Below are 25134 nucleotides of genomic sequence, written 5' to 3'. Positions count from 1 at the left end.
CAGTCTTGAATTTTCGTCTTAAACACAAGTTTTGATGATCAATGACAGGATGCTAAGAATACACCTAAATGTCTCTGTGATGCTGAAATTGAGTTTCTGAAAAAGCATTGTACTTGTGGTAAAAGGTAAAGAGTGAAGTTCCAGAGAAATGAGCTGTGAATTGCAGCTGCAGTGGAAATTGATCCTGTCTGTCAGTCTGTGTTCCGTATTCTCAGGAAAACAGAGTGGAGCAGAGAAGGAGCCAAGATCACCGATTAAATGGGATGCTAAAGTGCCAGGGGCTAGAACCAGGCTTGCTGGTCCCTCAGGTCAGAGCTGCAACTGTCAGAATTCACTGCCTGATTCCCTGCTGAACCTGGCAGGAGAGCAGTATGAAAAATGCTGCAGGCACCAGCAGGGGAATGGGTAAAGAAGTAGCTGGCTAAGCTTCAGGCCTGACAAGCAGTGTGCTCCTTTGGGAAGAAAACCTCTTCCCTTACGAATCGGGCGGCCTCATTTTCCCCATTTGCCTCATGATTTGTACCAGTAAGGCATAAGAAAATAGCTGGAGTAGCAAGGAGTAGCAGAGGCTCGGTTCACTTAGAAAACTGCAGTGGGTGGAGAGATCTGGCTGTGTAACCTCTGCAGGTGGGCATTTGCCAAGTAAGGAGGAGGCAAAGGCTTAGCAAATAGCACTCATGCTATGAAGTACATATGTTGTATATAATACAGTTGGTGTGGTTGTTGAACTCCTTATTCTTCTGCTCTGAAATGTGTGATTTCAGCTGTGATCAGCAGCACTGTGAAAGGACACTTCTCTGTGTAGCTGGTGCAAGGTAACAACAGACCATTGCTGGGTTGACAGCCTTCCACTCCACAGGGATAGTTACTGCAAGTCTCCTGAGCACAATAGCAGCATCCCTGAAGGATGCCTACTTCTTCACTTACAGTTGGGAACTCACCAACTTGACCAAAATTGGGAAAGTGATAAATCCTTCAGAAAATAAAATCAACTAAATGAATTCATCATGCCCTAGTAATTAATTCAGCTTTCTCTTCTAAATCACCGTCATTAGCTGTCATTCTTTTAGTGCTGCTTAGCAGTTTCCTTTCTCCAAGTAGCCTGTGTCCTTCCTGATGAAGAGCATATACCTTCCAGTATATTAGAAATGATGTACTGTGCTCTCAGACCCATATTACATTAAAGATAGACAGACAGACAGATAGATAGATAGATAGATAGATAGATAGATAGATAATCAGATTTTTTTTTTTTTCACAGTTAGGGTGGTCAGGCATCAGAATAGGTTGCCAAGGGAGGTGTTGGGAGTGACAGTCCTTAGAGGTGCTCAAGAGGAATCTGGATCTAGCATTGGGTGTGGTGGTTTAGTGGTTTAGGGGTTACAGTGACAGTGCTGTATTGACAGGTGGACTTCATGATGTTAAAGATCTCTTCCAACCTTGATGATTGTGTGAGTCTATTCTGTGAAATATTTCCTCTGTTGTATACAGTGGTACCACCAGAGAAATTCAATTTAGTTGCTAAATTGATCAAATGGAAACTTAGTTTTCTAGCTTTTGTTGCACTAACTGCTATTTTTCAGGGCTCTTTTGAACCACATGGCTTTTTTAATCCCAAAATTCCATTGTTACCTTAGCCTTCTTTTTATCTAGTTAAAAGTAGGGCTGTTAAAGCACTTATTAATGACAGGGTTCATTAGGGCCCTATTAGTTGGAAAATCTCTGAAACAATGTTAGGAAAACTATGTATGAGCTGTGTACCTGTCTGATGCTATGGGTTACCAAGTCAGGAGCTAAAACAACCAGGTTATTGCCTTGTGTGATGAGTTTTGTCCTTTGAATATCAAGGGACGCTGTATTGTCTCTATCTTTTAAAATCTAAACTCTTCTTTCCCTTGTCTCTTTTGTTGGAGGTGAAAATGTATCTGTCATTCTCATAGATTTAACTAGAGGGCTAACTTGTACTTTTTATTAAGGTAACATGACATAAGAATACCTTCCTCCTGGGCAGAAATCTTGGATAGGTTTTGATCCAGGTATTTTGTACAGCCACTCAATTTCTCTTCTGAAATGCTATGAATTAGGTTTATGTCTCTAATAAAATGATTTCTCAACTCCCCTGTGAATTTTCTGATGTGCCCACTGTGGAACTAAGCAGGCTGTTCCATATTCTTGCAGCCAGGAGCTTTGTTCAGTTGTTTAATGTTGTATGTCAGGGTCACCTCAACTTTTTTTGGTTTTTATTTCTATTTAGCCCATTCAGATACAATTACAGTTACACAATACCTCTCAAATGTCCTTTGCTATTCATCATCTCAAAGAAGAAACAAGAAACAAGAAATTCTTAGAAGCTGGAATGAAATTAAAAAATAAAACAGGAAAACTCATTTTCCATTAAGTTTATGTCTGAATTACACAGAAGTAAATGTTCAGGAAGTTACTGAGTCCGTATGCCAGTCCTTGAGGTTTACTTCATGTTAATTTTAGTGGGTGTAGCAATAGAAATGTGGCAAAGCCCCCAGATGCCAGAATTCTTAGCTGGGATGCCTGAGCATGACAGCAGATAAATGGGTCAATAGCGATTTATCCTTAGTGGGGACATTTTTGCCTCTCAGTCAAGTCACTAGGAAGGAGACCAGGATTAGTATTTGGTTTGGTTTTCCATTTTTTCACCAATTGCCATATATTCTATACTGATTATCAACATTGTTTGACAGTGAAAATTAATTTTAAAAAAATGAAAAGCAGCTGGATGATTTAAAAGGGGGAAAAAATAACCTGCTTTGTAGATGTTAGAACAAGCAATTTCTTAACACCTTTTCTTCAAGGAGTTAAGATGAATAACATCTTTGAACAAATATTTCAAACATGCAGGGATTATGTTAAAAAGTAAAAAGATGAAATCCTGTGTAAATTGTTTAGAACATTCCTAGTGAAGACATGTTGATTAATAAACATAAAAGGAGGAAGATGCATATTAATTTGTTTACGTATAAGAGTCTTCTAACTCATTAAAAGTCTTCTAAGTGTTTAACTAGTGAAGCAGTGGATAAAACCTGACATTGTCTTTAATCTTTTTGAGGACTCAAATATGAAAGAACCCAGATTATTGCTAAGTATGTATAATAGCTCTGTTAATGACAGTGTTTTGAAAATATGGGGGGTATCAGCTCAGTGGCTTTGCTGTAATACGGTGGAAATTTTAATTCACTTTTCCATCTCAGTTGCTGTGACCAGTAGTATTGAAGAAAATTTAAGTTTATCAATGACAATCTTTGGTGCTTGTTTATATATTTTCGTAGTTTTGATTGATGGCTCATTTTCAACTGGGAGATCTCTAGAAAAGGGCAGATGCAGGAGAATATCTTGTTTATTTTGTATCTTTGCTAAACCACTATAAGAAATTGAGGTATTTGCACTATTAACAGCTAATGTTTCTGTGGAAAAAACGTGACGGTCTAGTTTAAAGAAATTGGAATATTAGGTTACTGTCCTGGACAAATAGAGATTGAGTAATTGCATTCAGTAACTTGAAAACAAATGAATAAGAAATAGCTTAAAGAAGAGCCATCTAGCCTTTGTATAATCAGTCCTGCAAGAAAATCAACATATATTTGCGGGTTTACTCTGAAATTACATTTTCTTTTTAGATAGCTGTTTTGTGCAGGTTTTTGCTTTAAAAGTGTTAATACAAATAACTTGTGCAAAAGAAATTGGACATGCTTACTTTTTGCGAGCAACAAATAGGTTAAAAAGTGTCATTTCAGCTGTATCATGCAATTTGAGTTGAATCATAAGAACTTTTTGCCCTTCATTTTTCAGCAGACACTTCTCACTCATTTCTCCATTTTCCCCTGCTTTTTCAGAGGGGAATAATATAATACTTCTATCATACTGTGATTCTGTGCAGCAATGGATTTCTGTTTCTGCTCATCTGGGCTACTTGTAGAACTGTACGACTCATTTCTCACGTCAGTATTCTAATATGAATAAGTAATGACAGCAGAATTGTGTTGGTAATTTTGCAGATCCCATGCGTGGGCCCCGAAGACTGGAGGTTGTGGAGATCAAATCTAGGCAGATCACCATCTGCTGGGAGCCCTTTGGATATAATGTCACACGTTGCCATCGCTACAACCTCACAGTCCATTACCGCTACCAGGCTGGAGGACAGGAGCAAGTGAGAGAGGAGGTCAGCTGGGATACAGAAAGTTCCCATCCCCAGCACACAATTACCAACCTATCACCATACACAAATGTCAGCATCAAATTAGTGTTGATGAATCCCGAAGGACGGAAAGAAAGCCAAGAACTTGTAGTGCAAACTGATGAAGATGGTGAGTTTTTGTATTTACATATACATGGTCCATGACCTGATAGTACAAATTGTCTATGTAAGAGCATGTTCTTCTTTCACTAAAATTTGTAACAGACATTCCACCAGCCTCACCAATTTTAGAAAAGTAAAGCTCCATTATTAGAGTGATCTTTCACATAATGTGTAACATCCCACGATAGTTTAATAATTTTGTCCTTAGATTTGTCGCTTCTGCTTGAGCTAAGTTCTGCCTCTTTAAAGTTTCAGTATGGGTTTGGAAAAATTCTGAGTGATTTTCAGCAGTATCCTCATGGAAGCTCCTCTACTGAGTGATGTTTTTCTTGATTTGCAGTTTCAGTTTCTCTGTCTTTGGCTTTCTAACTACTAGACATTGTTAGTTGCTAATTCAGACACTATATTCCATATACAGACATTGAAATATACAGATATTCCCTTCCTTTTAATAATTTTCAACTCCCATGGGGTTTTCAGATCTCTTTTTTTTAAAAAAATAGCCTATTTTGATTATTAATAAATATAATAAATAATAAATAATGTAATTAGCTTATGTCTTTTTTGAGACAGAGACAGCAGAATTGGGTAATGTGTCTCTGCAATGCTCTAATAATGTTGAATGAAAAGGTTATACCTTCCTCCCAAGTCTTCTGTGATATTGCTTTGATTACACTTGCAGAGAGTTAACTGCAGCTCTGTTAGCTACAATACCAAAATGCGACTTCCTTGTTGAATTGGTCATGAACCGGGAATCAGCTTCACCTTTCCAGAATACTCTGTGCTGATATATAAGCCCTTACAAGTGTACCTTAGTTTTTTTGAACTTGACTTTGGTTCTTTTAAATGCATACAGTTCAAAGGAACCTTGTCAAATGACTCAGCATTGTTTTTTATCACATATCAGTCTACCTTCCATTTTTATCTTCTGAAATCTGAACAGGAATGGATTTGTATTTTCTTCCTGATCAATGATAGATTTCCTTAAAACATGATGGAAATACTTCTAGTAAAAACTTCAGCAGTGATGAGCTCCTTTTATAATAAATACTTGAAGTCTGTCATTTAAGCTTATTAAATTATTTAATACATGCTGTATTGGTTTTATGTCATACTAATTTCTAATCAAAATATATGAGGTAATAAATTAAACTATTTAGGAATGTATAGTTACTAATGCAACATTTTCAGCAAAGCATAGCTAACAAAAAGAAATCTTTAATTAGAATTAATTGTGCTGTCATGCTCTAAATTTAATTCAGTTCAATTGTAGGATGACAACGCTAAAGAGCTTAATGTTGTCTGGGATGTTTATGTATTTTATCTAAAATTTCTTGTTCCTGTTCCTCTGGAACTTCATGTTATTTCAGGACTAATTAAAAACCAGTGTCACTGTCTAAAAGAATACCTTGAAAAAAATTACAACTTTTAGTGTATTGTACACATTCAGCGAGGTATATAAGTCTGAAACTTAAACAACATCCTGACGCAAATAATCATCCTAATTTTTCAAATCACACAATCTTGTTGGTTGCAAGGGACTTCCAGAGCTCATTTAGTTCAACCTTCTGCTCACAGAAGATCAAGTGATAGCAGATGGCTCAAGGCCTTGTACAGTTGAGTTTGAGTACATCTCTAGGTGAGCTCTGCCAGTGTTTGAACCTGCACTGTATGGCGCAGCTGCTCAGGGTTTTTGACCTTCAGGTAATTTGAGAGGTTATCACAGTGCTTTGCTCTACTTCCAGCTTATTTACGCTATATTCAATTCCTCATCCTTTACACATAAATCATTAATCTCATTATTCCAAATGACTTTTGCCAGTTCTCCTACTTGGAAACAAGGTTTAGTGCCCAGAATTAAGGTTGCCCTAAAGGTGTCGCGCACCTAACTGTGCACACAAGACTTGTAAGCCAGTTCAGAATCTGTGTCCCTGGAGCTTCCACTTGGTAGAGCAAGGAGCTCTCTGGAGAGCTATGGAGAGGTGATCAAAAAGCCTTAAACCTTGTAAACTCCCACAGCAGCAGCATGGAACAGTAGGAAGTTCTGTAGCAGAAATACAGAGGAAGCTCTGTACCAGAAGTGCCAACAGAAAGGAGTCACCAAATGTCTTGCTTGCAGATTTTTCTATTCCTTAACCATTTGAGTAAATCTTAGGAAGGGGTCTGAGAAGTTATTTCACTGCAGCAAGTGGCTTCCACCTTCTTTCTGTGGCAAGTAGAAAATGTTATGTGAATCTTTCTCTTGGATTTTCATATGGAGTTTGTGTTGAAGTGCTAACTCCATAATGCCTATTGCTTCACAACAGTCCTGTGTGCATTTTTCAGGACTTTTTGTCTTTTTTGCATTACTTTACCAGTGTTGTTAAAAAATAAAATCACAGACATACGCCTACTTGCTTTTTACACATCTCCTCTAAAAATTGCATTGTCTTGGGGATAAGGCAACAATTGCAAAACAAATGGGAAACACAAGTAGATACCTGAGAGCAGTTTGGACACTTTTCATCAGAACCTTCTGACATCCCTGACTCTTCACAGGTCTTTTCTCCCACATTAAGAGATTTCAACAAAAATTAATAATGTCAGATTTTTACTTTGACTATTTCATACTTTTCTTATGTCCATCCTCTTGTAGGTTTTCAGGCCTACTGTCAGTGAGCATTGCTGTTCAATGGAATCTGTGTCTCATCTTTCCTGTATAACTTTTCTCTGAAACTATACCTTTTATTCAATGCTTGTCCATTTTCATATGTGAATGTTTAATATGTTTTCTACTTTGAGAAGTAACACTTGATAAGTAGATTTTACTTGTTTACTTGTGTTTACCTGTGTATATTCTACCTTATAAAAAGTTGATTTGTCCTATTTTTAAATTATCAGTAGGGTTTTACAGAAAATATGTGATGCTCTCTAATTTGTTTTTACACTGAGGGTGACACATAATGGCACTGTATTGTTAAATAAATCGTTCTTCTCCTGAGCTACCCTGGCCTTTGCTTCAGTCTTTGGGGAAATTACGGTGGGATGGTTTTTAATGCTTCAGCAGTACAAATATTTAAACAGAGCATGTCCTTCTGAGATTTTTCTTAAAACCAGTTCTTTTTTTTTAATCTGTTAGTCCCGAGTGCTGTGCCGCTTGAATCCATTCAAGGGAGTACCTTTGAAGAGAAGATTTTTCTTCAGTGGAGGGAGCCAGCGCAAACATATGGTGTGATTACTTTGTATGAGGTATCTAGAAATTTTCCACATTTTATGTCTAGTTTGGATTCTCCAAAATGCATAATCATAAAAAATTAATGTGTTTTTACAGTTTGTGTAAAATTAACTTCATTTTAGAAACAGTAGCCATTTAAAATGAAATACAGTGTAGGAGTGAATTATGCAGGACCCAGAATGTCCTCAAGTTACCAACTTTAAGAACCTGCTGTATCTAGAACCATGATATAGCATTCTATCTAGTACTCTAGATCAAATACTTAAAAGATTGAAAGACAGGTCTTAGCAAATACCTTAAAAAATTAGAGACATAGATAGTGGTTACAGTCAATGTCACATTTAGATAAGCCTCATTATAGGAAGCCTATTGTAATAGAAACAAGCAGGCATATTTTTTTAAAATCTAGCTTTTTTAAAATGCAAATTCAACAAAATTGTATGTTGTTAGATGTCTAAAAATCACTTCTTTTTCTCATGTGGAAGCTCTGCCTGAATACCTCTTAGAAAAATTGACAAAAGACTGCACAGATTAAGCTGTCAGACAATAATCACTGTTAAGCTTCTTACCTGACCTTACTACAAAATTGGTATTGAAATGCTTTGTTTAAAAAAACCCACCTAAATACAGTGTAAAAGAAAAGTTAAATTGAATGGTAACCTATTGATACTGTTTTGAAAATTACTTTATTGTAAGAGGATAAAATGTTATGAAAAAGTATGAATTGATTTTTTGTAAAGCTAACAACTTTCTAGCTACCACGACAGTTGCCTGTGTTCAGGGATCAAAATGTTTTAATTAAGTGTTAATGTTGTTACTGTTGCTAGATTTATGTGCATAGAAGCACACGGTGGTGGATCTGGTGTCTACTTAGGAGCATGCCTGCATGCCTGATTCCATTGCTGAGGAGTACACCCACTGTATGCAGTAGGCAGTTCATCCTGCAGTGCATACACACGCATGACTCCATCAGCTGTATTGAGATAGGGAGATTCATGTGAGCAATATGTTAACTTTAATTTCTTTACTGATAAAAGTTCAGACAGTTGGTTGTTTAATCTTCTGTCATCTGATAGAATTAGAAGGGTTAGTTGGGTGATTTTTAAGGTACTTTGAGTTGAGTTTATGGTTGAGGATTTGTAGCGGATATGCCTGTATCTACTGTAACAAGGTCGGGGTTTATCTGAATACTATGGAAGTTTTTATTACTAATTTTCAACACTTCATTGATGTTATATTAGATGGCTCATATAAAAATCAATTTTCATTAGGTCAGAGGTTTTAGGAAATCTCAAGTGTTTAAGGTGTGTAACATCGACACTTGGATGTGTCTATGAACTGTATTATGGGTCCTCTTAATTAAAATTATATTGAATAAGTTTAGTAAAAAGAATGTTAATTATCACTTTATATAATAAGAGTTTTGGAATTACCCTCAGGAAAATGAAACTTTAAAAGCAAAAAGGAGGGGTGAATCGTTTTTACTTTTCTATTTTTTTAATAGCTTTCATATTTTTAAATGGTTTTCATATTTTTAAATTCTCATTACAGTGCATAGAAATCAGTAATTAATAGAAGAAGTCTGGATCAAGTTTTACTGTGAACTTACATTAACATTTCTAATGAAAACTAAAAATACTGTTTGAATCAAAGAAGGAACTGAGGATACAATATACATTGCATATATTACTTAACACTTATCTTTTCTTCCCTCCAAATGAGAATCTGACCTAGGTACAATATAATAACCTGAAAAAATCCAAATTAGCAATTGTAATAGCTAAGCTTCAGACTGAAATAGAAGCTTTACCCAATTTCTGAAAAATTTGCCTTAAGCTGCCCTTATCATCTTTTGAAGATAACCTAATTCAGGGCAAAGTGTAATTATAGTAAAGTCAGCTGGAAATGGGGGGCTGCACTCCCTCTTGGTCACTTCTCAGTTTTTACGTGTTTGTATTGGTTTTGTTACTGGTGCTGATCAAAACCAACATTAAGATAAATTCAAAATGTGACACTGTTAAAGGCAGCATCTTGAAGGAATTAACGTAAGCCTGAACTCATCCTTTAGAGTTGTAATCTAGCTGCCTCTAAGTCTCTGTATCTCTAAAAGTAATAACTCATACAAGTTACAACTCAGTTCCTGTGCCCCTTCCTGGGATTCGGGATTTGAAGAGTATAAGAGAGTAAGATAGCTTATCATAAAATGTCTGACAGCACATACATCAGAAGGGTTTACTGGATAAAGATGCAATCTCTGTCCATCTGCTCAAGGCAGTTTATAACTTTCTTATTCTTTTGCAGATCACCTACAAGGCAGTCAGTTCCTTTGACCCAGAAATAGATTTATCCAATCAAAGTGGACGAGTCTCAAAGCTAGGAAATGAAACGCACTACCTGTTTTTCGGACTGTATCCTGGCACTACCTACTCTTTCACCATCAGAGCCAGCACAGCTAAAGGCTTTGGACCTCCAATAACAAATCAGTTCACAACTAAAATATCAGGTACTTGATCAAAGAATATTATTTCCTTATGATAATGAGTTGGGTGATTCTTTTGTTGTTTACTTCTTTAGAATTTAACAAGCAGCAAATTGAAAAGGGGAGGAACATGTTCATCCCTGAAGATGTCAAAGTGACATGTATTACCATGCCTGAAGAACTTCCAAGTGCTTAAATATTAGCTAGTATTTTGAAATTCCTGTCCTCAACTGTAATGTATCACTCAAGAAACCCCTGTGAATTATGTGTTTGCAGCCAGTGCCAGCTGCAGTTGCAACATTTAGCATAGTGGTTTTTTGGGCCTGAAGATGAGGGTTTCATTCAGAGCTTAGTCAGCCTTGACATGATTCTAAATTAGAACAGTAAGAGTGCTGGAAAATCTCCTTAATGAGCCATGAACAATCGAGAGTAGGGCAGAGATGCTGTACATCTCGAGCTCACTTAGGAACTGTAGTTAGCTGCCAGGCTGCCTGTGTTCTAACAGGCATGGGGACTGAAGTGGATACGAAACTGTATTAGACAAGAACATCAGGACTGGTGGTTTTCAGATAACAGCAGCATGACTCTGTCACTTCTGCAGATCCTTGACCAATATTTCAAGCCCTCCCTTGAGGCAGAGGAACGCTTCATTGAGGGGATGGAATATTATTGCATCCTCCAAAATGCTTATGTAACTCATGACAAAATGTTTTGCAAAGTTACGGTTGAAATCCCTTTATTCTTCACTTCTCTACGGTCTTCTTCACAATTAAACTGGCAGTTCAATGACAAACTGGCCCCATGATAATATTTCTAGAAAATTGCCCTACCTATTTGTGGTCAACTGGGCTTTCCAGAAAGAATTTGGGTACAAAATCTTCTTTTTCTTTTACTCTCATTCTGTGTACTTCTCCCCCATCCCTCAGTTTCTGTCCTCACTGGAATGAAGAAATTGACAAGTTTTTATCAGAAATAGAATGATTTCTCCTATCTTATTATAGGAGAGGACAGTTAATGCTAGGTGGAAGTTATTGCCAATGCAGCTGTTTGTAGAGAAACAAAAATGTTAATTTTCAAGTTACACAATTAACTCTGTATGGAACATGAAAGCAACACTGATCAGTAAAGATGGAGTTTGTTTTCCATCCCCTTTCCTATACCAAGCAGAAATTTTCTCTGTCAAAAATCAATTTCTGACACAGCAGAAATGAGTTTTTTATGAGTTTGGATGATGAGAACACCCCTTATTAGAATGAGAAATGGAAACTACTGAGTATGGATGAGAATCTGGACATTTGGGAATAGTTCTAGATCTTAAATTGTTGTTTTCTAAAATGATATATCATCAAAAGAAATTCACTAGTGGGAACAGGCATTACAGGAGTGCTTGAGGGTGAGGCAAACCTCCAAATCTCCATGTGGTGAGGTTCTGCAAACTGTCTTGTCTGCACCCCACTCTCTCATTGCTTCCTCAGTTCCTGTACTAACAAGAAATGTTTATGTCTTGTTGATAAGTAATTAAAACCATTCTCTGATGAATTTAAAATATAAAAAAGTGTGTATTTTTTAATAAAATTAAAAAGTCTTGGCTAGCATTATAGCTGTTGAATATGGAACCCTCTTTGCAGTGCTGTTGGCTGTGATCTCATTATCTCACTGGAAAGCTTTGAGGCTCTTTCATGTGGACAGTGATCTCCATTTTGGACAGATGTGAAACAGAACTTCTGAACATTTCTGGATGAAAGGTTTCACTGTTTTTTAGAACATATTAGGCACAATTTGACCAATTTTTGCATTTTACTCTCTCTAATTCTGGATTGCATTTTTTTCTGAATAAAAACCTCTAAATTTCCTGTCAAGTGTTTTGAATAGTACTCTTATGTACTGGAAATAGTTACTGTGTTTTATTTTACTATTACATGAATATTTGAATATTTCCTGTTCTCTCTGTTTATTAATAAGTTCCTTCTTTACATGTAGGCAGTGTGGACGAGGAAGAGTCCTAAAGTAGTCAAGGAAAAATGGAGAAGAGAAAAAGTAGCCAGGACTTAAGGTTATGACTGGGAGAACCACAACTCGTTCTGGGACAGGAAGACAGTCTTGCTCTTTATAGGGACACTAAAATTAGTAAAGAGAGCAAGTAGGGACTTACGACTCAAATATTAGGAAAATCAAAAGACTTGCTAAGATGCGGGCAGTACAACAGGGGCACGAAGTAGTCAAAAAATGATCAGAGTTTATACAGCTTTTGTAGATGCAGTTCCTGTCCATTCTTGTTTTCAGGATGGTCAGGTTGAGAATGGGACATTATATGAACAAGTTCTGGATATTCAAAACTGCAGAGTATGCCTGAACCTTTAAAGTAGTGTTTGATAGTCTGACTTAAGTGGTACCCAAATTACTTAAAATGATTAGTCTTAATGTTTGTGCCTTATATTGAGGATTGTAAACAGAATAAAACCTTCTCAGCATACAATGAGGTTTTTGAAAACTATTTTTTTTTTATTTGTGAAACATTTCAAAACTGGTGAATAGCAGTGCAAAGCAATGAAGATTTTAATGTTTTCACAGCAGTCTGAGGAATTGTGGAGTACAGAGCAATTCTTAACACAATCCTTACTTGGATATATACAGCACTGTGGATAAACAGAGAAATTCTTTTACCTTTCAAGTAGATGCAGATAGTACTGGAAGAATGAAATTGATGGGAAAATACACTGGAAAATAATTTCCTAGAGGTTCATACTATCTATAAGTGGAGCATAATACACTCTATTGATATGGTACACACGAAGTACCCAATAAGAGGAAACTGAATGAATTGAGAAGAACTAAATGAATCTTTGGAAGAATCTTCTCAGGAGAAAGTCTTTTCCCCACCAAACATGTTTTGCATTTCAAATGGGAAGTAGTTTAGGGAAGTTAATTGCCCTGCATTATTCCTGCAGTCAGAGGAGACCATTGGAATGACCACTTTTTGCTTTTCTAGCCTTTAGATCTGTTAATTGTGCATCACCATTAACAAGTGAACAATAAAGATACGGCAGCCTGTCAAATAACCAATTAACTGAGTAGCCTTCCCTCCAATGTAATGATACAAACGTGAGTAGTTGATAGCAGTAAAGAAGCAACAGTAAAAGGCAGTAACTGAGGCATAATTTGTTTTAATCACAACTGTAAATCTTCAATGAAGACAGTTTGCAAAAGTGCTGAGTGGGGCTTCAGACTAAGATAAACTCTTGTCTTGGTGGACAATAGACCCAAGACAGTTATAGCACTACTTAAAATTCCAGGAAAAACAAATTATGAGAGTACATCCTGATACAGCTGTCATACTGAGAAAGCTGGGCTCAGTTTCAAAAGCAATAGTCACTTCAGCATGCACATTTGCAGATGCTGTTCTTAAGATAACTTTTCATTTCCAAGTCATGGATTCTCAATAGTTTCTGCAAACTTACTCCCACTAGTATCTGTTTCCTGTCTTGAAACTGGGAGTGAGCTGGTATTTCTTTATTTGGGATTTGTTGGGGTTTATTTTCCTGAAGCTATTTAACAGTTGTCTCACACTTGCATTGTAACAGAAAGCATCTTAGACTTGTAGTATAGTCTTAGTATTTGAAGAAGCCTTTAAAATTGCATATTCAAATAAAGATAAAGCTCTTGAAAGAAGAAATACAGGAATAATGATTTTATTTGCCTCTTTTCTTATTCTAGCACCCTCTATGCCACCGTATGAACTTGAAACACCTTTGAATCAAACTGACAGCACTGTGACAGTCTTGCTGAAACCTGCACAGAGCAGAGGCGCTCCTGTCAGGTACTGGGGGAGAAATTCTTTATGAAATTAAAAACCAAATTGATTGATTTCTTGAACATAATTTCTGGGGATTTTCTACACAGCAATCAGTGTCTAAATTCATGTCTGTATTAGCTCTAATTAAATTAAATAACTGAAGAAAAGGAAAGTGCTTTGATGTTGAGTGTTCATGTATTGTTTAAAGGATTTGATCCAGATGCAAGTGGCTCGTTCTTTGAAGATAAGGAACAAAGCCATAGTTCTGTTGTGTGGGTGGCTTCTTTAAGGTAATTGCTTACTACAGTGTTATAAGTTCAAGGGCATATCACATTTTTTATGCTGAGCTACTGTCTTTAATATTCAGTCTTTTTGTTTACTTCACAAATTTAAGGTAGTGAACTCTTAGTAAGTTAGCCAATTTAAACAGTGTGCACCAGTATGTACTGTAACATTCATAAAGTATTTACATTATTTGACCATGATAGCAGAAATAATTTAAACAAGCAACCTTTAAAACCAGTATCTTGGATTCTTCAGTGTTTTATAGTATCCATTAATGAATTTCCAATTTTCAGAGGTTTATCTCCCTGCCAGATACATGGTACTGTGTAAGTTCTTTATGATTAGAATAAAGGATGCCTGATTTTCAGTGAGGAAGACAGAGAAATTGTTAGATTATTTTAAATGAGAACCAGTAATGAGCTCAATACTCTGAATAAACAAAAACAAAGATGAGAAAGAGATTTTTCACAGCTATAGGATGTTTTTCCTTTTGGCTAATTGTGTATCTTCCTTAATTCTTTCATTACTGTAGGAAGTGTTTCCATCTATACTGAGTGACTATCATATATTTTCATCCTGATGCTGAAGTTTTTGATGATTTCTGTTCATCTGGGAAATACAGATCTAGTATGCTCGTATATGCATGAATGAAAACAAATGGTCTTTGGGTTTGTTCAGAATATTCATACAATTCATATAATTAGGAATTTTTACTACTAGTTATATGCATTATATGTACATAGGCCTGCATTTTGGAAATGCTATGCAGTTTTTCATTCAGACACCTTTTTAAAAATGAAATGTAGCAAAAGTCTGAACCACCTGAGAGAAAAACCAGCAAATATTAGAGCTCATTTAATGAAACTGATTTAGCAGGTTAGATTAGAAACAGAATTATTTGATGTTTGTCTGACTTTGTCTCACAAAGCTGTAGTGTAGTCCTTCTGAATTCAAGCATCTGGATGAAAATGATACAAGTTGGAGTCATTGTTTAAACATGAACGTATTAGGCTATTAATAAAAAAAATGGTTTCATTCTTTTTATCTACATCGTGAACGAAAGATGATTGGCTCCTTAGCAGTAGTGACATAACAGAAACTTCACTGACAATAGAAAGGAGCTCATTAGGAGATGAAAGTGTGCTAAATATGTGGATGAGTGGTTGGGGAAAGAGGAGGAGAGATTTAAAGTGACATGAAGTTATAGAGCTGACAGATGAACACACAGCAGCAAATTTACCAAGGTCCTTTGCAATAGGTCTTAAAATAAAATGAAGGCTGACTGCAGACTTAGCATGTAAATGCTGAGTGAAGCAGAGTGAAAATGAAATTTGGGATTTCTTATTACTTCTAGCATTTTATAGTACATTCCACTCCCAAGCACACTGCTTGCAAAACACATTCTGCATATGGATTTTATCATCTTAATCTGTATTCATTGGGTGTTGAAAGTTTAGTCATACTTCATTTATCCACACCACTAGGCAAGATGCCTTGTATATTGATTCTGCTACAGCTACCAGCTTGGTTAATGCAGATATCTGAAACTGCTCTAAACTTTCAGTGTAAAAGACTGTTGTAACTTTATTGATCAACACATCAACCATGACACATAAAATTCTTCAATTCCTGAGATGGAAAAGGAGAGCACAAATTTCTGCCATTCATGTCAACAAAGCTGATACCTGAGGTCATTCTGAAGTCCAGCTTTTTTTCTGTGATTAAATTTTTTTTTGTCTTCTTAAATAGGAAAAATCCTGATATTTTATGCCACTTAGAAGCTGCACACAACCAGCACAATATCAAAGGAGAGAAGGTGCAATCCTGATTGCTTACATGTTGATTCACAAAAACAGACTTTATAGAAATATTCAGAAAGCTCTGTTTATAATGATTAAGTACACAATAATCATGAAGGCCAAATTGCATTGCAGGTTGTTTTAGAATAGGACTGGACATGATTGAAATGTATTTTGTCAGATTTTTAATATAGCAAATACTGCTTGCTTTGTCTCCAGTGTCAGGTCCAGCATGTTTTATGGTTGTTGCTGTCTTTGTTTCAAGGAGATTATTTTGGAATTATATATGTTTAAAGCAGTAATGCGTTCAGTAATGATGAATGCATGTACTTCTTTAACTGCTGGCTAAGCTATTTTGACTTTTGGAATGATTGTAATTTGCAAGGCTTAAATGAAACAAAAAATGTTTAATTTAAGATGATCCCTTTGTGGAAATTGTGTAATATATGTCTTATTGCAGATACTCTCTTTTTTCAGATATTTGAATTTAAGAGTCCGTAAAGTTTTGAAGAATTTGCATAAAAAGCATACAAATGCAAATATATTTTCTATGAGGGCTTTTCAACATCTGTTGAGGGGGGACTCACTCTTCCAAGTCAATACCATTTGTATATTTTACTTCTCCAGGGCAAGTTAGCCTAAAGTTTAGAAGACTCTGGGGTCAAATTTTCTGCAAATGTATAAATTGGTCAATGCCATATACTCAACCAAGGAATGCTAATTTATTGCAAAAATCTGGCTCATACACAGGAATGATAGCTGTAATGCTCAGTTACTGTGTGCATTTAGTGCAATTTATACATTCATCTCTGTTAGAAAGAACTTTAGATTGTTTGTCACATTGCATTATGAAAGGTTCTTGTGACCTCCTGTGAAAAAAGTTGTCTTGCAAGGTTTTAGCTTCAGCAGGAGAATGAAGTTTTCTTTGTTGCACCTATTTCTATTCAGTCTTGCCACGATAAAGGTCAAATGTTTCCACTTCTTTTATCTGTTTACATAAGCAGCAAAATGTTGTCCCCATACCACCCTCTTCCTCCTATTCTGTGCCACATCCTCAAAAAGCTTTAATAGTAAACATCCCAAAGATTTTGGCTCAGATAACACTGGAACTACCTGGTGATAGCAAGTCTATGTGAGGAGCAGACTCAGGAAAGAGCAAAATAGATCAGAAAAAAGGCAAGAGCATCCAGGCTCTACTTTGCCTCATCATCTGTTTTTCATACTACATTATTACAGAGTTTGGCTCAGCTGGATTTACCCCATTAAATTCTTCGGGCCATTTAATGGCCCATTCAGCCAACCTTTCTACTCTTACAGAGACCACAGACATTTGGTACTTTCCTATTCCAGTCTGAAATAAAAGAACAGGATGACCAAATGTGTCAGCTCACAAATCCCTGGGGATGCAATACTTGGCATTTGGGACGCCAAAGTACTTCCTGCTCTGTGTGCTCTGAGTACATGGGGTCAGTCCAGCAGCATCTGGGGCTGCAAAGCCCAGACAGGATGAGAGGGAGAGAATTGCAGCAATTGCCAGGTAGTATAATTTAAAAGTATCTTAAAGAAAACCTGCAGAAGGAAGCAAATAAACTTTGAATTATGTGAGTTGAAAGCTAAGCATTCTAGAGTGAATGCCATCTGTGTACTCTCCATGCATGCCCTTTATCACCTGTGTGCCCAGCTTCTTCTAAGTGCACAAATAAGAACTCTACTGGGAAAATAAAGCAAACATCTCTACTTGAAGTGCTTAATTTTGAAAAATACTTTTAATCTCTCTACCTTGAAGAAGTAGCATTTATTACACTTCAAAAGGCCATAATAAGGTAATAAGTATTTTGCAGTACAACTGGAAACTACCATAGAAATTTCAAACTATAGGTTATCTAAAGTGATATGCACTCCTTCCTACTACCTCTACAGAGGGACACATGAGATTGCCTAAATTTCACAAAAATATACATTTCTTATTGCTTATCCAGGCCTTTAAAGGCATCATGTAAAGTCTTGGTTCATTGTGTCACAGCTGGAATGAAGGTGATCTGCACATGGTCCCTGGCATAGGAACAGCATGGTTCACAGGAAATTGAAATGGTGTAAAGAAACCTTTGTCAGCCCAAGTTCAAGGAGTCCCTAATTCTGTATGTGGCTTAGCCAGTTCAACAGCACTCAGAGTGTAACAATTTTTAAAGGACACCCAGCTCCTCCCCACTGAAAGTAGAAGGATGGAGTGAGTTAACCTCAGGGGGTCACCTTATATGCAAAGACTTGTATGTAATGCAGCACTTCCCCATGGAACCACCTCGTGCTACATGTGTAGCAGAGGTCATAGTTGCCTTCCCACGCCTGCCATACACGTTACAGGGCAGGAGGATTTGTCTTAGAGCCTCATCTCTTTCCTTCAGCATGACTGGTGCTGTGAGGATCAGCCTTCCACATGTCTGGCCATCACCTCTGCTCTGTCACTGTGTCCACTCCCTTCCTTATAGGCTGGCAGCCGGCATTGGCACTCTTGTGCCACATAACTTAGGTCTTGCAGCACTGTCCATCCACTTCCATATGAAGAAATGGGGTCGTCTGAATCCTGAGAGAGCTTTTTCAGGATTCTCCAATCTGAGAGCCTCCCAAAAAAGCTACTGCCTACCTTTATTCTTGAAATGTACTGGCTTTACAAAAATCACTCACTTAGTCAGGAGATCACCAGACTTGATTGTTTCACTGGCAATCAAGAAATAAAAAGAAAACCACAAAAACAAAACTAGGAAGCCAGGCAGGCTGTTTGGAAACACATGCAGATATCATCGAAACTCAGAAAGCAGCAGGGTTTCAAATACTCTGAATACCAAAGTTTCAGGATATTTTCCATTACTGTGAAAAGTCCATGAGACACTTGCATTGCTCTTGTATGTTGTAGCCACAGGCCTGGGCCTCAAATCCACTTCTCAAAGTTCCTGTCAGAGTTTCTATGTTGCATAGTAAGAGTGCAGCATTAGCTACTGTGCATGAATTATGATGGCAGACATCATGAGTGTAATTATAAATGCAGGATATGTGATCAAATGAGTTTTGAAATGGGAGAATGCTGATTGGCACAATAAGAGATGTTAGTGTTCTGTGCAGGCAAAAACATGGCAACAGCACATGCCAATAAAGACATTGCAATATCTCCATTTCTAGCTATGTCATCTCACAATTCCTGCCTTGCACATTATGTAATGCTAGCATGTTTTTGTAATTTCCTTCTATTCCCAGTGGCATTACATGGTAAAACAGTAATGAGAAAAAAAGAAAATCTCATGTAGACACAGCTGAGCAGAGAAGTATCAGAACTGTACATTAATAAGCAGAATTTGGAAAGCTTCTCAATAAAATGAAACGTGAACTCTGGCCTTCCAAGAGCTCACAGATAAAACAGTCTGGATATTAGGTGTATTTATGATAAAGAAATGGGCATCATGAAATAATGTAACTCTATGTGTTTAAGTAGCATTACTAACTCACTAATATTCTGGAATGCCATGTTCAAAAGACAGCCTTTCAAATTACTTGAGACTGCAGGATCTAAAGAGCGTGAAGGGAACTCTTTAATTTGCTTGCTACAAGCAGCCTTTCTATTGCTTAAGGGTCTGTAAACATAAAGGCCTGAATTGTGTGCTGTAGGGTCAGCTCTTTCCAAATCATAGTTTTATAACCTGTAAGGCAGCCAGTAAAGTTGTTTGAGGATGTCTGTGGTAGAGAAGGGATTGGATTTTATTAATGCCCATAATTGTCCCTTCTTTATAGCAACAAGTATAATTATTTACAGCAGAAGGGTCAATTTCTGTTTCATTGAGGGAACAATGCAGTAATTGCTTATGCTATAAAAATGCTGTAATTCTTTTTTCTTATGCAGTAGAACTTGTCCTTGGATTTTTTTACTGTGACTTGAACTAGAATTTATGGTACCTGTTGCCTGGACATGCATGGTGCAGCTTCACATGTCCTGTTAGCTTGTTCAGAAATTTCCATGGTCCTTTTACTGTGACTTCTCACATAGTCCCTGGGAAAAAGGAGTATTGATCCTTGATTTCTTCAAGTACTAATTTGTCTTACTGAGAACTCAGCATGTAATGACACCTGTCATTTAGCAATTAATAGAAAATAATCCATAATAAGTAAAGCAAGCTAGAGCAATTCAATAATAAAAGAGAAAAAAGATTATTCCATATCTGTGAAGAGATTAATTTCAGTTTCATAACTCACTAATACTTTCTCACAGATTTTGGTTATAATTAACAACTTAAAAATATGCTGCACTGTTCGGAGGCTCTGCTGTTCATTTCACATTCCTTCTACATGCTGTCCTTAAGTAGGTTGCAGTGGAGACCATATCTTTGCAAAATCCCTTATGACTTAGTCTTCTCTATATTGTTTACCTCTCATTTGGACAGCGTGATAGTCCAGTTCATCTCTACCAGTTCTTTAAGATCTTTTTGTGAAGATCCACTGTTTTTTTTCTCATCTCCCTCATGAAGGCTGAAGTCCATCAACAATTCAGCCAGTGAATCATTAACTCGTGGAACTCACACCTGTTTTGCTGGCTCTGGATTGCTAACTTAAGTCAGAATTGATAAAACATGTTTTTCGTAAATCTGCTTACTAAAATGAACAGCTCAATCTCTGAATATTCAAGGAACAGAACGGGATCGCTTTTGCATGATCCCTTTGAGAGGGATGGCTACTCAGTGCTCAGATTAATGTACTTGAGCTCAGACTTCAGGTGTGCATATTTATGTGAAATTTGTGTGTCCAGTACCATTCTCTTGTGCTGAGGCCAACTGGCTGAAACCAGTCCATATTTATACTGCAGAGCTCCCAGGCACTTGTACTGCTTAACAGATTGCCATTTGGGAATGGGCCCTTATCATGTCTGGGGATTTTGGGGAGAGTGGTAGCTGGCTAGTGCTACAGCCCTGCTGGGGACCTTTCCAGTAATTTAACAGGGAGGACAGTGCTGCATAAATAGCTTAGATGGATTTTAAGCAGTTCGGTGTTAGCAAGTCTGAGCCACCGACCTGTTTTCAAGTATCATATGTTTCCAATAAAGCAGCAAAAACCTCAGACTAGAAGTACCAAGTTCCTGAAGCTCCCCTCAGGCAAACATGAGACCTGAAGTCCATGTCTTTTTGTTATGGAACTTTTGGTGTGTTACAATTTAGATGGTATTTAAATAAAAACAAAAATAATGGACAGAAGAAAGAGAGTCTCCATTTGATTAGACAGGTTTCATCGTGTGCACTCTCCTAGCTCTCTGATTTTTCTTGTATTTGTGTTTTCATGGTAGGCCAGCCTCAGCAGGAGACCACAGTAATGCTGTACAGATGGTTGGGTTGTGGGAGCAGTGTGGTGAAAGCCTCTCAGTTTGAAAACAGTATTTAACCCCAGCCACTGATTTCTGCAAATCTGCTGGAGTTGTTAGGTTATTGTGGAAAAAGTTGGTATGAATGTCACATCTCTCCTGAGAGAGCTCAGAAACTTGTATCTTAAGCAGATGTAGAGCTGTACAGTAAAAATCCCAAATAAAGTGTGTTTTAGGTCTTTAAATGTAAGCATCTACTTCTGTCTGAGTTTAGAAAGTTCCTCTATTAGGAGCACTGATCATCCCATAGAGACAGTGTGAGAGGTACAATCCTACTTTCATGTCAGAGTGGCCCACTGGAGTTGCAGAGGCATGTTTCTCCCACTGAGTGTGTTGGTGGCTCAAATGTCCTTCTGGGTGCTTGCCTTGAGAGAAGGAGGTGTTTAATTCCTTCACCACAGTGAAGGAATTATGAACATCAGTGGAAATTACTGCATTGCCTGATTTTTGAAGGAATACTCAGTTTAAATATACCCAAGTTCAAATGCAAAACAACCAGAGCAGTCCTTGAAAATGTAAGAAAGAGGTGCTGTTGCTCTGTGCTTACTGAAGTGTGCCAGGGATTTGTTTTCATTTTGCTGTGTGCTGTGGAAGGATTGAAGGCATGGTATGTGGGCCAGCTACCTTTTCCCTGGTGGTTGTGGAACAGGATTATGTGGGGATGTATTTTGTGGAGACATTTCAAAGTAATTTTCTGACAGCATCACATGTATGTTAGTTGTAGCCACAGTGCTGAGTGTCCCATTCTAAATTCCTGTAAAACTGTGGTTAGGATTTGTCAGGCATGCATAACCCATTGCTCTCTCTGGGAGCCTTCTCTGTTGACCTTAATGTGTATTATGTATATGTGCACTTCCCGTATCCTTGTCCGTGTGAAATTACTCTAACTTTTCATCTTACCTCAGTTCCTTTGTTTTTGTGAAGGTTTGAATCCCATCGGTATTTTTCCTCTCAAATTCTAGATGCCAAAGGGAGGTGTCCCAAATGAAAAGTATGATGTCACCTTGATCTTCGTTCACCCATTTGACTCAATGAGCGCTCAGGTCAGGCTTGCAGGTCATACTGGAAGCCCTGGCTGCTTGGCCCCTGCTAGTGCTGAAGCCTTGGCAGTGTTGAATATCAATATTTCTGTGCTCTAGCTATGCCGTGTACTTTCTATTTTTTGTGATTCTCAAGATTCAGTTCCTTTTGTTTCATAAGTATTTGAATTAAATTTGTATCTCTAAGTGGTTCATAAGAGCTCTGAAACAGAGACTGTGATATAAGTACATGTTCACTGTGCTGTATAGTGACATACTGAGTATCAACTGAGAAGTGACCCAGTGCCTGTTTTATTTATAGATCTAAAATATTTTGATCCATTGGACAGTAATCCTGTCTGCAGCACTGGGTTGGAGTGTTGCACAGAAAATACTGAATAGTTTTCAGGATGAGGTCCAAAGTTTGCCTTTTATGAGCTAATAAGAAGGATGCATGTTGTAAGATAGAGGCTCATTTTTGGAAATATCTGAGGAGAAGAAAGTGTGTGTGCATGGCTCACAGTATGACTGTGAATCTTCAAAACACAGCATGGGTGTGAAATAGGCAAACAGACTGTACTCAGCAGGTGGGGTTTCCAGCAAAGGTGACAGGCTATCAGCATCGTTGTACAAGACACTGGCAGGACCTCATGTGAGCTCCTATGCCTTGTTCTGATCTACCAAGGAATACCACTGTACCGGCACTACAACAGTGGAGTGTTTTGGCATAAATGATCATGGAAAACCTGTGTCACATATGGAGGAACCAAGAGAGCTTGACTTGTCTTTTAACTAGCCAGTTAAGGCCAAGAGAAGAAATGGTTATTTTCTAAAAATGCATCCGAGGAATAAACTTCAGAGGGGAAGAAGAGCAATTTTAGTTCAGAGACCATATATATAACTCTAGGAAGTGGTGAATTGAAACAGGTATATGTACCTGTCAGGAAGGTGGTGCTAGTTAAAGTCACACAGCACTATGGCACCAAAAGCACATTTTTCAGTGTTCTGTACATGACAGCCCCCAAAAGAGCACAAACTTCTGCCAAGATTCTCACATGGATCAGAGTTGTCTGAGTGACAAGGAGCAAAAAGTCAACGGGATTTTTCTAATTTAGGTTGCAACACAGTAGTAATCAGTACCACTTTAATTGGCTTTTCTACAGATTCTTTCACAATGGTGCATTTCCATACTGCTGTTGACCTTAAGAATTTTTCTTCAGTATTGTGCATTTTGAGCAAGTTTGTATGAGCCCTTTATTCACTAGCAAACACTAAATGGCTGCATTAAAAAGAATTCTGTTGCTAATACTTAAATGTACAGTAGGAGGACTGTGGTTTCCAGAACAAAGTAATTTGGGGCAATTCCTAGCTCTCAGTATAAGTTTTTGATTGAACCATTCTAAACCATTGAATCACTCATACTAAAGCATTTTGATCATGCATTGCAAGCAATCAAATAAATGCTTTTCATTTGATACTAAGTAATGTTAAAGGAAATTAAAGGATAAAGAGAAGTGCCGCATGGAAAGAGGAAGAAAAGCTATAGATGCACTCCAAGTGGAACACTGTCATTCCCCACACTTGATGTTGGAGTATTCATTTTCCTGAATATTAACATGTAAACTTTCTGTTACACTGTTCATTTAAGGAGAGGAAATCACTGGCATTTACAACAAGCATCATGACTCTAAAGCATTGCTAAGTAAAAGCTAATCTTCTCAACTGGATTACATTAAATGACACAAAGAAACATTAGAGACACTTACTGGGCCCTACAACTGAGAGCAGCAGCTCTTTAGTCAGGAGAAGTGTAAAAGCCTCAGCCTAAAACAGCATCAGAGAGTGGTAGGATAGATGTGTAAGGCATTATAAAAATGTTGAATTTAGGGAGAAAGTTCCATGGGGAAATCAGATGAGGACAGATGAATTAACTGCATTCTCCCATCTGGAGTTGAAGCTGTTTTCAAGATTAACCTCGTCGGGTAGTAGAAGCACAAGGCCAAAATCTCATCTGTATTTAACAGTTGTGCTAATCCTGAACTGTGCAGGATCTTTTATCTACAGCCAGATTTCCTGTGGGAAGAGCTGTACAATGTCATGCTGCCAAGGTTTCTGTGCCACCTAATCCTACCAGAGTCATTCCCAGTGCAGGGAGGAGGAAGAGTTATACCTTCACTGACAGAATAGAAGGTCAGCCTTGTATTTATCCACAGAAGTCCTGAAAACAGGGGATGATGCCACAAAAACTGACTTGTGTTCTGTGTCTGCCTGCATCATTTTGCACTGCTGATTAAAGTGCCCTGCAGAGCTTTTTTGTAGGGAAGAAAGAATGAAAATGAACACAGTAATCTCCGTTTCCAAATTGCTGGACCGGAACCCAGTGCATTTAAGTTGTGGAAAGAGACGATAGCATTGAGAGGCGAGAATTCTGCTGTGGTTATTTTTGTTGTGGTCTTGCTTTCCTACAGCAGAGCCAGCAAGAGAAAATGTGCCTGTGCCTTGGGTGCTTACGTGATAATGCTGGCCTCTGCAGTTGCAACTGAAGCACAGGCATGTGCTGCTTCCCACCAGTTTTCCCATGAAAACAAAGCATCTGGCCAGGAGAAAATGGACAAATGAGACAACATCTTAAATGACTGTAGTGGATCTGTTTGAGCTAGTTTCTCTATGCTCTACTTTGAATCTTCTCACTGAATAGATGAAAAACTTCATATCCTCTGTGAGCGCTTTAATGAGCAGTAAACAGTTTTCAAGCTTTGAATCAAAAAACCTGTTGAAATTGGCTTGTGTATTCAGTCAGCTGCCTCAGCAAATATTTTT

The 25134-nt window shown here is 37.5% G+C and overlaps 1 protein-coding gene across 7 annotated transcripts in view; it reads left to right on the top strand.

Annotated features, from left to right (window-relative positions):
* PTPRM (protein tyrosine phosphatase receptor type M) overlaps positions 1-25134 on the top strand; it is a 438108-nt gene that overhangs the window by 221088 nt on the left and 191886 nt on the right. For all 7 annotated transcript variants that reach the window (XM_071417369.1, XM_071417357.1, XM_071417352.1 and 4 more), the window contains exons 8-11: positions 4029-4337; positions 7449-7558; positions 9846-10047; positions 13738-13840. In XM_071417369.1, the coding sequence (XP_071273470.1) occupies positions 4029-4337; positions 7449-7558; positions 9846-10047; positions 13738-13840 (724 nt within the window). The remainder of the gene's footprint in view (positions 1-4028; positions 4338-7448; positions 7559-9845; positions 10048-13737; positions 13841-25134) is intronic.

The sequence above is a fragment of the Agelaius tricolor genome, unplaced genomic scaffold, assembly GCF_023055355.1.
Source record: "Agelaius tricolor isolate 1412-34295 unplaced genomic scaffold, bAgeTri1.0.p SCAF_2, whole genome shotgun sequence".
Lineage (NCBI taxonomy): Eukaryota > Metazoa > Chordata > Aves > Passeriformes > Icteridae > Agelaius > Agelaius tricolor.
The sequence above is the reverse complement of the archived record's forward strand: the minus strand, read 5'-3'. Positions and strand labels throughout refer to the sequence as shown.